The sequence below is a fragment of the Tenrec ecaudatus genome, chromosome 9 (genome assembly GCF_050624435.1).
Source record: "Tenrec ecaudatus isolate mTenEca1 chromosome 9, mTenEca1.hap1, whole genome shotgun sequence".
NCBI classification, from domain to species: Eukaryota; Metazoa; Chordata; class Mammalia; order Afrosoricida; family Tenrecidae; genus Tenrec; species Tenrec ecaudatus.
Genome location: NC_134538.1, coordinates 137,334,241 through 137,351,127, shown reverse-complemented (window position 1 = coordinate 137,351,127; position 16,887 = coordinate 137,334,241). Strand labels below are relative to the sequence as shown.

At 44.9% G+C, this 16,887-nt stretch overlaps 1 protein-coding gene across 1 annotated transcript in view; it reads left to right on the top strand.

The window, feature by feature from the left end:
* The window catches only part of CTTNBP2 (cortactin binding protein 2), a 161,041-nt gene that overhangs the window by 59,277 nt on the left and 84,877 nt on the right, over positions 1–16,887 (top strand). Inside the window, exon 3 of the mRNA XM_075558598.1 lies at positions 11,476–11,700. Within this exon, the coding sequence (XP_075414713.1) occupies positions 11,476–11,700 (225 nt within the window). The remainder of the gene's footprint in view (positions 1–11,475; positions 11,701–16,887) is intronic.

Sequence of the window (16,887 nt, the reverse complement as noted above, 5' to 3'; positions counted from 1 at the left end):
AAAAGATAGTGTCTGGGGTCTTAAAGGCTTGAAGGTGAACAAGCGGCCATCTAGCTCAGAAGCAAATAAGCCCACATGGAAGAAGCACACCGGCCAGTGCGATCACGAGGTACCCAAGGGACCAGGTATAAGGCATCATGCAAAAAAAAAAAGATATAAGTGTGTGTATGTATGCGTATATATGTGTATATGTATATATGTATGTGTATATATGTATATATATATATCATATTAAATGAAGGGGGAAGTGCAGAGTGGAGACCCAAGGCCCAAGTGTCGGCCAATGGAGATCCCCTCATAGAAGGGTTTAGGAGAGGAGATGGGTTAATTAGGATGTGAGGTAGTATCGATGAAGAACACAGCTTTCCCCCAGATCCTGGATGCTCCCTCCCCCCAACTACCATGATCCGAATTCTACCTTGCAGGGCTGGATAGGACAGAGGCTGTACACTGGTACATATGAGGGTTGGAGGTACAGGGAATCCAGGGTGGATGATACCTTCAGGACCAGGGGTGTGAGGGACGATGCTGGGAGAGTGGAGGGTGAGTGGGTTGGAAAGGGGGAACTGATTACAAGGATCCACATGTGACCTCTTCCCTGGGAGAGGGACAGCAGAGAAGGGGGGAAGGGAGACTCCGGATAGGGCAAGATATGACAAAATAACGATGTATAAATTACCAAGGGCATATGAGGGAGGGGGGAATGGGGAGGGAGGGGGAAAAAAAAGAGGACCTGATGCAAGGGGCTTAAGTGGAGAGCAAATGCCTTGAGAATGATTGGGGCAGGGAATGTATGGATGTGCTTTATACAATTGATGTATGTATATGCATGGATTGAGGTAAGAGTTGTATGAGTCCCTAATAAAATGTAAAAGAAGAAAAGAGAAAAAAATGATTAGGGCAAAGACTGTACAGATGTGCTTTATACAAATGATGTATGTATATGTATGAACTGTGAAAAGAATTGTATCAGCCCCAATAAATTGTTAAAATAAAAAAAAACAATTTAAATTAAGCTAATAGATTTAATATTTTACTAATATGGGATAATATGACCTTTATGAAATTTAACGTTATTTTGGTCTTTAATATGAAATGTTCATTTATTCATAATTCATGTCAGGAGGAATGAATAATCTCAGTAGTGGAAAGCTTCTACCAACCCTAAGGTCACTCAGTAGCTCTGCAAGTCACAAAGATGAAAGCATGGCTTGAACTGCCTACTAGAGGATGCTCTCAGAACTCATAGTAGCAGAGGGAGGGAGGGGCAGGTAAATGTCCTGTGTATTACACTGCTGGCCCTCTAGAGTGATGGATGTATTAAGACAAGTTTTGGGGCTGCTACTGGTTTTCGCCTTTAAATGCTCTGATCATCGTATGTACTCTGGACAGGAGAGTGGAACCTTGTGGGACTTGCGTGCCACTTTTAACTTAGTTGGGGGAATAAAAGTAATCTTCTTTTCACAGATGAGCCTGAGCTTACTTTGCTTGCCGAGATGAGCTCTGATGGATGGATCGGTGACATACAAGGTCAGCCTCCAGTGCTAGGAGATTCCAGCGAGGAGCACAATTACTATTGGCTCCGACTTCTGGGAAAGCAAGTCGTTTCATCAGCTGTGTTACAGTGGTCTACGTTTCTGGGAGAAAATGCAGGGCTTATTGAAGTATGACTTCCAGATTTAGCCCCACAGACCAAATACATCCTAGTCTTCATCCATGATTCAGACTGTTCGTATATATTCCCAGCATAACAATTTCGACATATCCAGACTCATAGGTCTACAAGGCATTGAGAGCGGCAGACTGGTGAGGCCACTAAAGTGGGAGGGGAGAATTTGCCGACATGCTGCTCCATTACTGCATGGCGACCTTGTGGCACTGTGACCACTAGGCCAGAGGATTGATTCAAGTTTCATGTGGGCCGTGTAGACCCGTCTACATGCTTTCTGTCCCTCTGAGTGTTGAATCGTGGCATTTCAGGGTTGGAAGGAGGCGTGACAGCCGAGCCCCATCTTCATTTCTGCATGTGCTTTCTTCAGCACACGTTTGGAACACAAGGCAGAGCCAGAGACTCCCTTGCAACCCGAAGCAGCCCGTTCGTGGTAGCTGTGGAGCAGCGTTGGCCCCTACGTACCCATGTAATAGTCCTAACTTTGGGAGTTATGTCAAATTCCCAAATAGCTCTTCCACAAGCAATGCCTTCCCGCACTCAAAGAGCAGACGAGACGTGGCCCCTCTGAGTACTCCTTCGTTCCTTCTGTGCTTTCTCGTCGGTCCTGCCTTCAGATCTCTTTTAATTAATCATTCTTTAAATACTTCTCTCAAAAGGGAGCCCCATAATTCTGGATTCTCTACTCCTGGCACCTCATTTCAGTTAATGAAGTCAAGAGTTGAGTTATTGGGGGAAGGATGTTGGGAGGTGGCAATTTCTATTACATTGTTCGCTTTTTGAGTCTATTACCTATTGGAGCCCAAACGGTTTGCTGTACTTGCTTATGTAATTGTCCACAAGAACGGACTGATGTTTATTCCTGTGAAAGTCTGTCAGATTGAACTCATCCTTTGATCCCAAATTTGCCTTCCCTTGTGGCTTGTGTGTCATTGGCATTCTAGACAGTGACAGCTGTGTTGAGGAGGGGAGCGCGAAGGGCAGACTTCCCCAGCGGCCTTGCCAATGCCCCAGACCAGCAAGGCTCTCTGTGGGAATGCCCTTCCAGCGTTCTGAATGTTTAAAGTATCAGGAGTTTGAAAGAAGCATACGTGGAAACTTTTTAAAAGCGGAGCTTTATTGGCACTGGAATGTTAAAAGCCTCTGGAAAAGATTGAGCCTAAAGCCTATTTAAGCCCGATGAAACTCTATCAGTGTATAGGTAATGATGGAATGACAAGGAGGACGTATGGAAAATTAACCTTTTTGTCTTTCTTTTGAACATAATTTCTTTCTTCTGATCCTGGCTAATGTGAAAGAAATATTTATTTTTGAAGCTTTGCCTTATGTGCCAAAAAGCTCTAGTTATAGTTGGTAGAAATAGTTTAAAACTGTAGGCTTTGGAGTAAGGCTGCCTGGGAAGACTTTTTAAAAATGTTGCCCTGAGACCAGATCAAATCCTGGGATGCACATGGTAGACAACTCGGGAGGAGGTGGGGAAAGGAAAAAAAAAAAAAAGGAAAAAATGTTGCCTTTGGAATAAGCCTGTTCAGGTGAACTTTCTGCTCCTGTTGAAGTAGCTTTGAGGAAGTACCTGGATCATTCTAAGTCTCAATCTACTTTTGAATTAAAATAATGACTCTCCCTTTGGCTTATTAGTAGGAGAAAGTGAATCTCAGGTACCTAGCAATAAATAATAAGCTCTCCATAAGGTTTTTTTTACTAGTATTATTTTTTAAATGTTACCGACGTACTCCATATTTTTATGATTTAAAATTAGTTTAGCTATAAGTTTTCAATACATTTTTAAAGGATTGGCATTATATTTGATATGTGATTAAAATTGGACCAACTAACATCAGTCCACAATGTCACGAGCCCCTCCCCTTTTCTTTCTTTCTCTCCTCCCACCATCATTAGCTTGACTCCAACTCACAGTGCTGCTATTCAGGGTTTCTGCGACTGTCATATTTATAGAAGTAGATGGCCTCATTTTCCTCCTCTAGGGAGTCTAGTGGGTTTGAACCGTTGACCTTGTAGTTAGCAGTCTAATACCTGTCTGATGGTGCCACGAGGGCGCCTTTTGGAGTCCGTGGATTGTACAAAGCAGGAAGCCCTGGTGGTGTCGTGGTCCCCGCAAGGTTCGTCGCTGTAGCCTATGGAGTCATAATAACTTGACATAATATTATGACTTGTGTCATAATAACTTGACACAAGAGGTATGGCAGGCATTCTGTGTAATGTTCTTGATCGTGTTCAAGCTACCTGTGTTGAGTTTCTCAAGCAGTGGAAACCAAAGGCGGACGCTCTGTCAGCTCTCCTAAATGATGCTGCATTTCACGCCTTGCCTTGGACTCGGTAAGATTGACGATGCTGATGAAATTCTGTTTTTACTTATCAGGGTGCTTAGTTTTGAAAAGCCAGTTAGTACCAGTCTGGTTTTATAATTATCATCTGTGTCTTCATAATGATTCATTTCCCTGAAATGCATCTCATGTTGAAGTCACTGTGCTCCGTGACATAGGACTTCATCTGCACACGCAGGCCTTCCTTCTGTAGGGCAAGGCCCCTTTCCACCGAGGATCAGAACCAGCTCACCCACGTTTTGTTCCATGGTCCTCTTATGTACGTAAGCATAGCTGAGTTGTTTATCTACCCTTATTAAAAGTAACATACAGGCAGCCCCCAGGATGGGAACATCTGAAGTATGTAACCCATACATGACTTGTAATGCCTGTTTAACTACAAGTTTATAAAAATTCAAGGCACCTAAAATGTCCCGTAGTAACAAATGTGTGATATATTGTAACACATATCAAAACATTATTTTTATCCTATGACTTTGTTAAGTATGTGTAGGTGCATCTGGAAGTGTTTCTTTAATGTATCATATGCATTGAAAGGGTTCAACAAACTATAAGCTAAGACAAGCACTGGACTAATGAACCAGCCCTACCCATTCCAATGTACATACAAATTCCACCTAAAAGCCACGCTTAGAAATGGGACTCATTCCTCATAGGTGAGCTACCTGTCCATTGAAAGCGAGTGCTCCATCCCAGAGGAGTTCCCGGGTAGATCAAAGGGTTAAGGTCTCAACTATGAGCTGAAGAGGCTGGGACTTCCAATGTACCCAGGAGGAACTCTGAAGATAGTGCCAGCAGCCAGCTCAGAAAGTCCCAAGCTGGACCCCTGCGGAGCACAATTCCAATCTGCTCACGCGTCGCCCTGAGTTAGAATGCACGGCCCAGCAACTAACAACACTGTGACAAAGGAAGACGGCACATCAGAGCGGCTTTCTTTCACCAGGGAAATGACAAGTGATCCTGAGATGTTGACAGAATTGGGTATCAGACATCCAAAGACCCAAAACAATCATACCGATGCAAATAAGTAGAGACCCAAAACCCATCTGTCAACTCGGATGTCCATTCACAGAAAGGTCGCAAGGAAGGGACAAGTCAGCCAGAGTGCAGTATAGCACCGATGAAATGCAATATTGCTCTCGTTCTTTAATGCTTCCTCCCCGCCCGCCCTCTCATGACCCCAGTTCTACCTTACAAACCCAGCTAGACCAGAGCATGCGCTCTGCTCCAGATAAGAGCTCTCAGTACATGGAATCCAGGTCAGATACCTGTCTCCCAGGAATGTCAATGGGAGTGGCGATACCATGAGGGTAGGGAAGAAGGTGGGAAAGAAAGGAGGAGCCGATTGCAATGATTGACATAGATCACCCCCACCTTTACCCCAAGGGGGATGAACAACAGAAACATGGGTGAAGGGAGACAATGGATGGTGTGAGATATAAAACAATAGTAATTTCTTATTTATCAAGGGGTCATGAGGGGGTTGGGAGAGGGAAACAAGTGGAGTGGGCACCAAGGGCTTAAGTAGAAAGAAAAGATTTTGACAATGATGACAACCTAGGTACAAACGTGCTTGACACAATGGATGTATAGATTGTTCTAAGGGCTGTAAGAGCCCCCACTAAAATGATTTATATTAAAAACAAAAGCAGTGAAATGACAAGGAATAAACATCTTGTCGGTTTAAAGTAGATACACTAAGGGACAGCTCCGACATGTGTTCACTTACGGATGCGATCCTGAATCCCAATGAAGCAAAATCATCAGCCTTAAGAGGAGGTAGTGGTAGTGAGGGCTGGTTATCAGTCCACATTTGAGGTACCCAGAACAATTTCAGTTCCAAGAATCCGAAATATTCACCATTGCCACCACCTTGGACAACTGACTGGCCCTACCCCAGTACCATCATCTGCATGGCCCCCTAAGGGCTTCCTGACTCCAGATTGGGGAACTAAACCCGAGACCTTTCTGGGATCCCCTTAGTCTCTCTTGATCTTCTTGCCTTCTAGAATTAGCTCTGCGTAAATGAGTCTGGCATCGGCCTACTTTCTTCCTTCCTCAGGTTCCTGATGAGATTGTCCCCTGGTAAATAGACTTTGCTTCCTCCAACAAGGAACTGTGGCCTGCGCTTGTTCCTTAGGGATCTCTGGGCTCCATGGTTTATTTTCTCACGGCTGTTACATGTTACATCCACTCACTCACGCTCACCCCCCCCCCACCTCCTGTGTCTCCTGTGAAAGGACGCCAGCTAGTGCAAGTGTCCCCCTGCGTGAAAGGCGCTCTGTGCTGCATGGGGTCCAGGTGAATAGGAACCAACTGGGTGACCCCTAACAACAACAACACCTATGCTGGCCCCTGTCGGCATTTGAAGGAACCCTGGTGGCACTGTGGGCCAAGCATTGGGTCTGACCACAAGATCGGAAGGTCAAACCAACTAGCTGCTCCATAGGAGTAAGTGTTCCATAAAGCAGCAGTTCGCAACCTGTTGCCCAAGTCATAGCAGTAGCAAAATGACAGTGATGAAGTAGCAATGAAAATCATTTTATGGTTGGGGAGTCACCACCACATGAGGAACGGTACTAAAGGGTCACGGCATTAGGAAGGTTGAGGACACTGCCGTAAGGTTTAATCTCAAAACCCACAGGAGCAGCCCTACTCTGTCTTCTATGGGGTCAGTATGAGTCAAAATCTACTCCAGGGCCTTGCATCTTGGTGTTTAGCATAGGTATTTGAGGGTGTCCTATTACCAAGCATCCTAATGATTGAGAGACTGGTTATTGGATCATAGACTTTCCATGTTGCTTTAAGTTCCCAGTTTTATACTTAAATCTGCTATGTTCTCGCCCCGCACCCCCAACTGGGAAATCTCATTCACTACGCACCCCCAACTGGGAAATCTCATTCACTAGAGAGGGAGGCATTTGAACATAGGGAAATTATTTTTTATTTTTCTCTGGTAAGGATCAATGAACAACTAGACGGGCATGTTTTATTCTAATACTAAATATATAAAGACATTAAGAGCCAGACGTTAGATCATTTGTCTTTTCTCATGTCTGAATGCTGTGAGTTCACTTTATGACATCTTTCTTCATGTCGTAATTCTTATTTACAATGTGATTTTTTTAAAACCAAAGAGTCAAAAGGGAAAATTGAATTTGTATTTATAAGCCTGAGAGAAATGCTATAAAGTAGAACCTATTTGAAGCCTTGGTATTGCCCACTTCTAGAATGCTGTGTGTAGGACTATAACGAATTCACTTCGACTGTCCACAAAGCACAAATTCCTATGTGGTCATAGAGCAAAATTATGACGTAGGGCCATGATCACTAAAGTAAACATGGCTTCAGCATTCACTTTCATGTTTTAACTGCATGCATGTCACTTCTGATATCCTTTTACTTGGGGCTTTCTGTGCTTTTATGATTTAAGAGAAATCAGATTTGCTAACGAACATAAAGCATTTTAGGCAACAAATGAGTCTAATTTTTTCTCTTGTTTCAAAACTGAAAAATGCCAGGGACAGACTCACTTAGATGGTAAACAGCAGAGATAGAGCCATCATTTCTACACAGAAAAAAAGGATTTTAGCTGCTTACTGGAAAGCTGACGTGTGAACTCACCCAGAGGATAGATGAGACAAGACCTGCCAGTCATCTCTTGTAAAGATTCCGCCCAGCAAACCCTCTCCTCTGGGGCCAGGTCTCCTCCGTCAGTGAGACCACTGTCAGTTGGAATCCACTCAGCAGCACCCAAGGACGACCACAGTGACAATGTGTGTGTCTTTGACTTCATGCTAAAAATGAATTATAACTTTTAGGCTAAATGGCAGTTTCATGGTTATGATCCTGTGCACATGTAAGAATGAAAATATTTTTAACAACAACAAAATGCCCTCCTCGGTCTTACAATGTCCAGTGTGTACAGTTCAAGTTAGTACTTAAACGTCTGCCAACAAAACACACAGCTTTCCTCTGGTTCATTCATGCTTCCACCACCCTCCCCACTCCTCCGACTATCATGACCCCAGTTCTACCTTAAAAATCCAGTTAGACCAGAGCACATACACTGGTGCAGATCAGAGCTTGAAACACAGGGAATCCAGGACAGATAAACCCTTCAGGACCAATAATGGAAGTAGCAATACCAGGAGGGTAGGGAAAGGGTAGGCAGTGGGGTGAGGGTGGGGGGATCTACATATACCCCCCTGCCAGGGGGATGGACAACAGAATGGGGTAAAGGAAGATAGTTGTTAGTGCAGACATGAAGAAAATTTATAAATTACCAAGGGTTCATGAAGGAGGGAGGGTGGGAGAGGGGGGAAATGAGCTGATACCAACGGCTCAAGTAGAAAGAAAATGTTTTGAAAATGATGGCAACATGTATACAAAGGTGCTTGACACAATGGATGGATATTTATGTATGACACAATGGATTGTGATAAGAGCTCTAAGAGCCCCCAATAAAATGATTTTTTAAAAAGCCAAATACAATACAAAGAAATACACACAAGTGTTTCACACTGGTAAAGGAAGTATATGGCATTAAAGAATCTCAGACCCTAAAACCAATTTGGGCAAAGCTGGATACAGGTCCGCGATTTAGGTACTTTTAAATTTTGCCTAAAATGAATTTTCACCCACTTCTCAAAAGTTCATTCTGCCTTAACAATAAATCTGTGTGGCTTTAGTTAGTGTTACAAGTATTAACGAGACATGAAAGATGTTGGTTAGGTGAGTCAACACCAGGTAGCTACAATGGGTTGTTAAAATGGGAGTTTCGGCAAGGAGTCCCTGATGGTAAATACCAGATACTAAAGTTAGGACCAAGATGCAAATTTTCAGAAGAAACACTTGAAAACCAGTGTTAAGACTTTGAAACTCTTTAACCACATTTAGGATATAAAAGACTCCAGTTGTTGGAAATTAAAGAATAAGGTTTCCTATTCCTGCCCTGTTGCTCCATTCTCTAGCCCAGAGAGGACTGCAAGGGAATGAATTGGTGACTTATAATGGGTTTCTTCTGCAGGTCTTGCTGGTCTGAGGGGAGATGGGATCGAGGCCAGGCAGCCCTTCTGTGCAGGTGTAGGGAGAAGTGACTGCAGTGGTCATTTTTGGAGACATATGCTTTGCTTGAGTCAGGGCCATGGACATCAAAAGTAGCAATAGAGATGTCTAGAGAGAAGTAGAGTCTCAGGTGACACATTCTGGATTCTAGTACTTACATAGAAATCCAAGTCGCTATCAAGTCAATCATAACACATACAACGTAGGAAACAGTAAGAAAGCATGCATCACTCACAGCCGTTGAGTGGATGCCAACTCATAGTCGTGACCCTATAGGACAGGGTAGAACTGCCCCTTTGAGTTTCCAAGACTGTAAGTCTTTATGGGAGTCGAAAGCCCATCTTTTCCCCAGTGTATGCATAGGACAAGCTAAAGGGGCATGCATCCCGTGCACTGAAGGGGGCGCTCTTGCTATCCTGAAGTGCTTGACCTTCTTTTGAACAGGGGCCCACATTTCTATTTTGTAGTGGACCTTGCAGATTGTGTGGGCTGCCCTAAAGCATGGCCTACTTGGAGACGGTAGCTGGAAAGACCTCATCCTGGGGGTAAGAGGGCTTCTCTGAAGGAGTGACAAACACTCAAGGAACCAGTTCCGCAGAATGGTCCTGCTCCCCTTACCTCTAGTTCACCATCCGTTTTTGGTGACTTCTAACCCAGAGGGGGGATAAAGCACCTTAAGAAGAGTACAGATGATCGGCTGACGAGAGAGCCTGTCACGCCTGTTCCCTTGCCGTGATGGATGTCAACCTGCCGCACATCCTAGCCGGGAACAGGAAACTGCTGGCCTACTGAATGACGTTGGACACTCTCCTTGCAAACTGAGACTGGTTTTCGACTTACAACTACCGTAGGACTTATATTAACAAAAAGCAGGAAGAAAACAAAATAACACCCTGAACTGCTCAAGTTTCATCCAGAGGGAGAAGAACCACAGCACTGCATATGCTATGAGAGAAAACTGAGGACAAAAGGAAGTGACTTTTGTAATTTTATTCCTCAAGTGATAATTCAGTGCATTGATAACATTGAATTTGAAGACTCTAGAGAGGCTTCTGAATTTTATTTACTCTCTTTTAAGTTTAGAATGAGCTCTAAAAGCAAGAGTGAAATGAACCCCTTTTACAGTGCTTATTTCTTAATCCAATGTGGTAAAAAGGAAAAGAGCTGTTAGCTTTTCCCATTTGTCATCTTAACCCGTGTTTATCTACGTGCTGGCTTGTCGACAGCAGTCTAAAAATGGAAAAGTTTACTTATTCAGGGCAATTGCTTATAAAGTGAGAAGCCATATGCAATATAGCATTAGAAAACATGTGTAACATTTTGGACAATTAAGCGTAATTTAGTTTTTCTATTGGCAGTAACATTGATTTTTTTTTCCCTAGTGGTTTTCCAGAATGACCTCAGTTAGGAAAATGCTGCTGCTTTTCAATATGTGTCTCCTGTTTCCCATCTTAATGCAGACTGTTGTGGCTAATTATAGAATATCACATTGGGCGTTTAAGGCTGTGGAATTAACTTTGACGTGGTTGACATTTGTAGTAAAATGAGGTTGCGTTCTTTAGTGAGATCCTGTGAAGTATACCTGCCTGGAAATGTTGAAAAATACTTGCTTTGTCTTAAATATTCTGAAGGTTTTTATAATTGACCAAACGCCACAAAATCTGATTATTGTGATTTCCCCCCCCTTATAATACATCAGAAAGTGTTTTCTTTTGTAGCAAACATCTTTGTAATTTCTTTTCGGTTACACACAACTTACAGACGCCTTTATTTGGAGGGATCCTTACCTGATAATTACTTGTGATTTGAAATATGATAATGCCCACAATTATAGGGGTAATTTTTTTGTTTTTGAATGTGTGTTGTAAGCTGTAGTCATTGTTGGCGTTTCAACACTTATCGTAAGTTTGAAAAGCATGCACCTATAAGTCAGCTCCTAAAGGAAGAGGGGCATTGTGGGGAAAATATATTTATCATTTGTGATTGAAAAGCCAGGTGTCCTTGCATGGTTCAAACAGCTAATGTACAAGCCTGCTTGGGGACAGTTCCAGTCCATCAAGAAGCACTTGGGGAACAGGCCTAGAGAGCCTCCCCAGCCTGGCCGTTGGAAACTCCACGGGCACCGTGCCACTCTGCTATGCGTTGGGTCCTCATGAGTTGGCACCTAGTAGTGGTGGTGGCTTTGGAAGGAAGAGCATTTGGAAGTAGACAGAATGGCCTGCCAGGCTGGCTACGGCTAGGGTCCCATTTCCCTCTTCTTGGCCTGACTGCTTAGGCCATTGCACCACACAGTTGCATTTTCCATATGGAAACATGATCACAAAACACTATTATCAATGTCTTTGCGTGTAATTTCAGGCCTTTCTCCAATGCATTCCTCTGATTTTGTCCTAGGCTCGTCGGAAGGAGGTATTTATCCAGGAACGATATGGGAGATTTAACTTAAACGACCCATTCCTGGCACTCCAGAGAGACTATGAAGCAGGTGCCGGGGATAAAGAGAAGAAGCCAGTTTGTACCAACCCGCTCTCCATCCTGGAAGCCGTCATGGCCCACTGCAGGAAGATGCAGGAGCGGATGTCCACACAGCTGGCTGCCGCTGAGAGCAGGCAGAAGAAGGTAATGCACCTTTTAGACCATCCTTGCCCTGTAACCCTGCGCAGGATGAGGAAGCTGAACTCATCGCTGTTCTGAAAGATTTTCAGGAAGTGTAGGGTTAGAATTTCAGGAATGTATAATGCCGACACGATTCTGGTATCCATAAGATGTAATTAGTAATAAAAATAATGTTCTTCCCTCAAGGAAATATTATGAAGGCTTTTTTTATTTTCCTGGAAGGATTACTCTGATGCTTTCTTTCAAATATGGATTTCCCCCTTGGCCGGCACGAGCATCTGCTTGGCCGCTTGATGAGAATCCAGCAGTTGAGTCAGGACATTCTGATCATGTGGCAGCTACTGGACCCAGCTGCTGGCTACACTACCTCTTTGCAATTCGCCATCATTTTACTCTGCTTGATTGGTGCGCTTCACTTGTTCATTTCCTTTCTTGGGAGATGAGCAATCGCAGTGGGAGAGGAGGATGGAAATCGCTATGGTCTATCCATCTCACAGCCTGTCTGCCGCCAGCCCTGGTTCATCTCAAACGTGCCCCTGGGATCTGCCTGGTGCCAGTCGCCGACCTCCAGGCTCCTGTTTACATGTTTTCCTCCAAACCAACACATATTCGTTGACTTGAGTACATGATTCAAAGATCACAAAGCCTGATAAACACGTATTGTGATCAGCCATAATAGACCATAGAAGAGTCATTTTTGTCCTTCTGAGACGGGCCTGGGACTATGATTTGAAAAGGGCATGAGGAAGGCAGAGAAGTGAATGCTGTCTAGTCTTCCTAGAATTCAAATGAACATGCTCTCCCATGTAGTAAAGCATGAATTAAAATGCTCCTGGTATTTGTTCTTTCCAGAGAGCCCTTTCTGTATCTCCCCCAGCACCTGGCTGACGATTAACCCGGATGCGCTGCATAATGAGTGTTTATAATATGGTGACTTCACGTGTTTCTCGTCCCTATAATTTTATCTTTGCATAAACACACGCGCGGGCGCACACACACTAACAGTCAGTCCTCCGTCTGTCTGTCATGCGGTCTAAAGCAGAAAGCTGTGGAGAAGATGGAAAGGGCACGGACGGCCTGTCGTGGATGTGGGCTTGGCTCCCGACACTTCCTCTGAAGGCTTGTACAAAAGCGCAGCGGTCTCTGCAGGTTTGCCAGTGTCCCCGCAAACCACGCCACCGGGAGCCAGTGGGTCTCCGCTGATGGCACTGAAAAGCATTTCTTTTTCTTGGATAGGGTGCATTTCAATTATGTTCTTAACATGTCAAAGGAGCTATTTCATAATGAAGTTTTTATGCTGTGTTATCAAAAACCAAGGCAATGTTTCTGTTTTCATTCACCCCTTGGCAAAGCGCATCCTTCATTCTGTGTGTGTGTGTGTGTGTGTGTGTGTGTGCGCGCGCGCGCGCGCGCGCCTCCGTTCTCCATACCAGATGCATCTTTCACTAGCTTTTGCTTCAATTCTCCATTTTATTTACATTTCTCTTTTAGGGGAAAAGAAAGAAGAAGAGTCATCTCTAATTAAATGAAAGGTTTCATTGTCTTTTTAAAAAGATCAATTTGCATCCTGTTTGTTTTTAAATGTCTGGGCCTATTCCAACCTGGCTGAGAATAACAGGAAATAAAGTGTCTGTCCTATGAATCCTGGACGCATCCTGTGCCATGAGCCAGTGGCCTGTCTCCATCATATTCGAGGTCCACAGGGGCCCTTTATGGCAAATTCATCAGCTGTGGGGTCCCACTGGCAGGAAGTTCTTAAGGACATTCTGTACGGAAGCATTCGACAATTTGAGCTTTTGCCTTGTCTGTGACTTAGAGAGAAAATACCACATCTACTGAAGGGACCAGAAATACCAAAGCTGTCATCATCATCACCACCACCACCACCACCACCACCATCATCATCATCTTTTTTTATTTGAAGAATAAAATTACCTGTTACTTTTAGTTCTGCAAGTAAATATTTGATCCAAATGTCTTCAGTTCCCTTGTAGCCAGATTAAGTGTCAGCTCTAAAACCTAAAAGGGGTAAGGAGACAAATAATCCACTTTTTATAAATGCGCCTGGTTATTTAAGTCACTATCAGACCAGAAGTCTGGGGAGGGAAACGACCATCATCTTCAGCGCAAGGATTTATTCTCCAACCCTGGGCTTATCTCTTTGGTAATTGTAAGGCATTTGGCCTGAGGACTGCTCTGATTGGCCTCCTGAAAAGATACCCTGCTCACTCATGCATAGGTTCCCGCAGGGACTCGCCCCGCGGGTTAACTGTGTGGTCCTTTGTGTGCCAGGGACATTTGGGAGAGGGCCCGCTTGGCAAATGGATGAGTCAGTAAAGGCACAGTGAACAAGCTCATGGGGAACTCTGCAGGGGTGGGGGGGGCAGCTATTTCTCTCCTTGAGCCAGTAATGTGGGAGGATTGAAGGATATTTAGATTGAAAAACTATGCATTTTTACCTTGTACATCATCTGTTAATAGAATTGCAATTGTAATTTATTTGAAATGAGAGAGGAAGTAAATCCCCCCCCCCAGGCGTTGTATCAACAGTGCTTTAAAAAGCATAATTTCTAGGCATGGGATAAGAAAAGGTTTTTTAATCCAAGCAAACCTTTTAAAAATAAGACGCCAAAAATAATGACTAGGCACTTCCAATTCAAAGGGGAGAAGTCCTTTTCACCATTGAAAAAGCTTGAGACTCCCTCTGAGTGTTAGACAGTGCTTCTGCTGGGTGTCAGCTCCTGATCGCTTAGCCCAGTTTCCTGGCAGTCTACTACTTGGCTTGTGGGGTCCTGGTTTACAACTGCCAGCACCAGCACCATGACAGGCTGTATAAAACCAAAGTCTGGGGCAGGGGTAAGCTCTAATTTCAGATTCCTGGACACCGAGGTAATTCTGTCAGAGAAGGCATTACCTGAGAAGACACCAGTAGGGAGCAGCGACCACCCCCGCCAATTGACAGTCGAGAATATGCGCGGAACTACTCACCAACCACCACTGGACAACGCTGATGCCAGAAGTTTTCTCCAATAAGTTTAAAGAACAGCAACACTGGACTGCCTCCGGTCCCTAGCCCCTTAAAAGCCCAGGGAACAAAGAATGCGGGGCTGATCCCCTTTGGACGCTGGGTCCCCGCTGCGCCGGGCAGTGGAGGGAGGGAAGCCCTAGCTCGAGCTAGAAAAATAAACTCCTTTGGCCGCTTTTGCATCTCAACTGGTCGTAATTCTTCCGTGCGCCCAAGGTGAACTCGCATTCCATTCCCGAATCTAACAGGCTGTTCCCTGCTAAGGGGGCTGTGCAAGGCTAGGATGCGGGCAACTATGCCTGGGTGTCTGAAACACCAGCCAGGTGGACAGATTCCACTGGAGCTTCCAATGAAGATAGATGAGGAAGAAAACCCTGGCAATCTACTTATACAAATTAGTGGGTTCTTGAGGATGGCAACAAACGTATAAATATGCTTGATACAATTGATGTATGGAATGTTGTAGGAGCCCCCAACAAACTGATTTTTTCCTTGTTTCATATTTTACTGGGGGCTCTTACATCTCTTATCACATCCATATATTCATCCAGGGTATCAAGCTCATTTGCACATACGCCGCCATCATCAAAATGCTTTCCTTTTGAATGAGCTCATCCAAGCCATGTGGAGTACAGTAGAATAGTGTCCACTAGAGGGGTAGGAAATGAACCCTCCAGGTTGGACCAGAACCGAACCCAACCGACTGCCACCAAGTCCATTTCTGTTGGTCTCATAGCCATCATCCCGTAGGAACGGGTGGAGGTGTGCTATAGAGTTGTCAAGTCTTTCAGGGATCAGACAGCCACTTCTTTTCCCATGGAGCAGTGTGTTCGTACCACCGACCTCGCAGTTAGCAGTCAAGCTCTTTAAGCACTGCACCACCCAGGCTCCGAGGGTAGACGAGACTAAAATCCCAGAGGACTTTAGGAGGCGTTGAGGAGAGCAATGGCCGACGAGATAGCAGACCTGGGCAGTTTGGTGCTGTTGCACGTGGAGTCGGCGTGAGTCATGGCAGCCTGGCATCAATTTGGAGTGAAACCATTGGCTCTTGATGTAGCAGGAAGGAAGTTTATTGACTATTACAAAGTAATCATTGGCTTATAGATTCGCAAAGCCATACTGGGAAAGTTGGGGGCCTGCTATTACCAACTAGCATCTTAGCTGAATACTCACTACAGGTCCAGTCTGTAACCGGTGATGCTTTCGCTGAAGAACTTCCTAGACCTAGAGCTTGTTGCCTCCACCTTGCTGGCCCCAGGCAGCACCATGGCCTGACTGCAATCACGGCTCTGGGTCCCCAGTGGTACCTCGGTGGCCCTGCTTCTTTGCATCGCTCACTGCCAACTGGAAGCCTAGGACACTTGCATCTGATTGGCCAGGCTTCGGCCACTTGTCTTCTGCTTAGCTACAAGGAAGACCAGGGAAGCAGATATTGAGCCTCTGTCCTTCTTTCTGGTAGTCCGTGTCACTTATTCTTCATCAACATAATATTCAGAGGCCAGAATGTTTCCTTTCAGTGAGAGAAGTGCGACTTCCTCTTACATACTCTGGACATGCATTATGAGGTAGCAATACCTGGAAAGAGGCACCTGATTGGTAGCGGAAGACCCGCCATCGGATGAATCGGCACAGTGGCTGCAATAACGGGCTCCCACGCGGCAAGGACTGCGAGCGAGCCGCAGCCCGAGGGAATGTTTTATTCTGTGCCATACCCGAGGTCACTCGCAGTTGGAACCAGCGCGATGGCTTCTAACATGACAGCGTCGCCTCTCTAAGGAGCCTTGGTGGCACAACAGTTAAACGCTGAGCTGCTCATTGGAAAGTTGATCTGCTCCCACGGAGAAGCTCTGTGAGGATGAGACTTAGCAATCTGTTCTCGTAAAGATCACAGCCCGGAAACCCCTATGGGGTGGTTCCACTCTGGCACACGGAGTAAACTAGGAGTCGAAATCAGCTTAGAGGTGCCTGGTAGCCTGTCTGTAGGAGAGGAGCCCTGGTGGTGTAGTGGTTATGCATTGGGCTGTGTTCCACGTGGTCAGCAGTTTGAGACCACCAGCAGCTCCGTGGGAGCAACACTGGGCTTTCTATGCTTGTAAAGTTTCACTCTTGGAAACCCAGCAGGGGTCATTAGGAGTCAGCATTGACTCGATGGCAGTGGGAGCTGT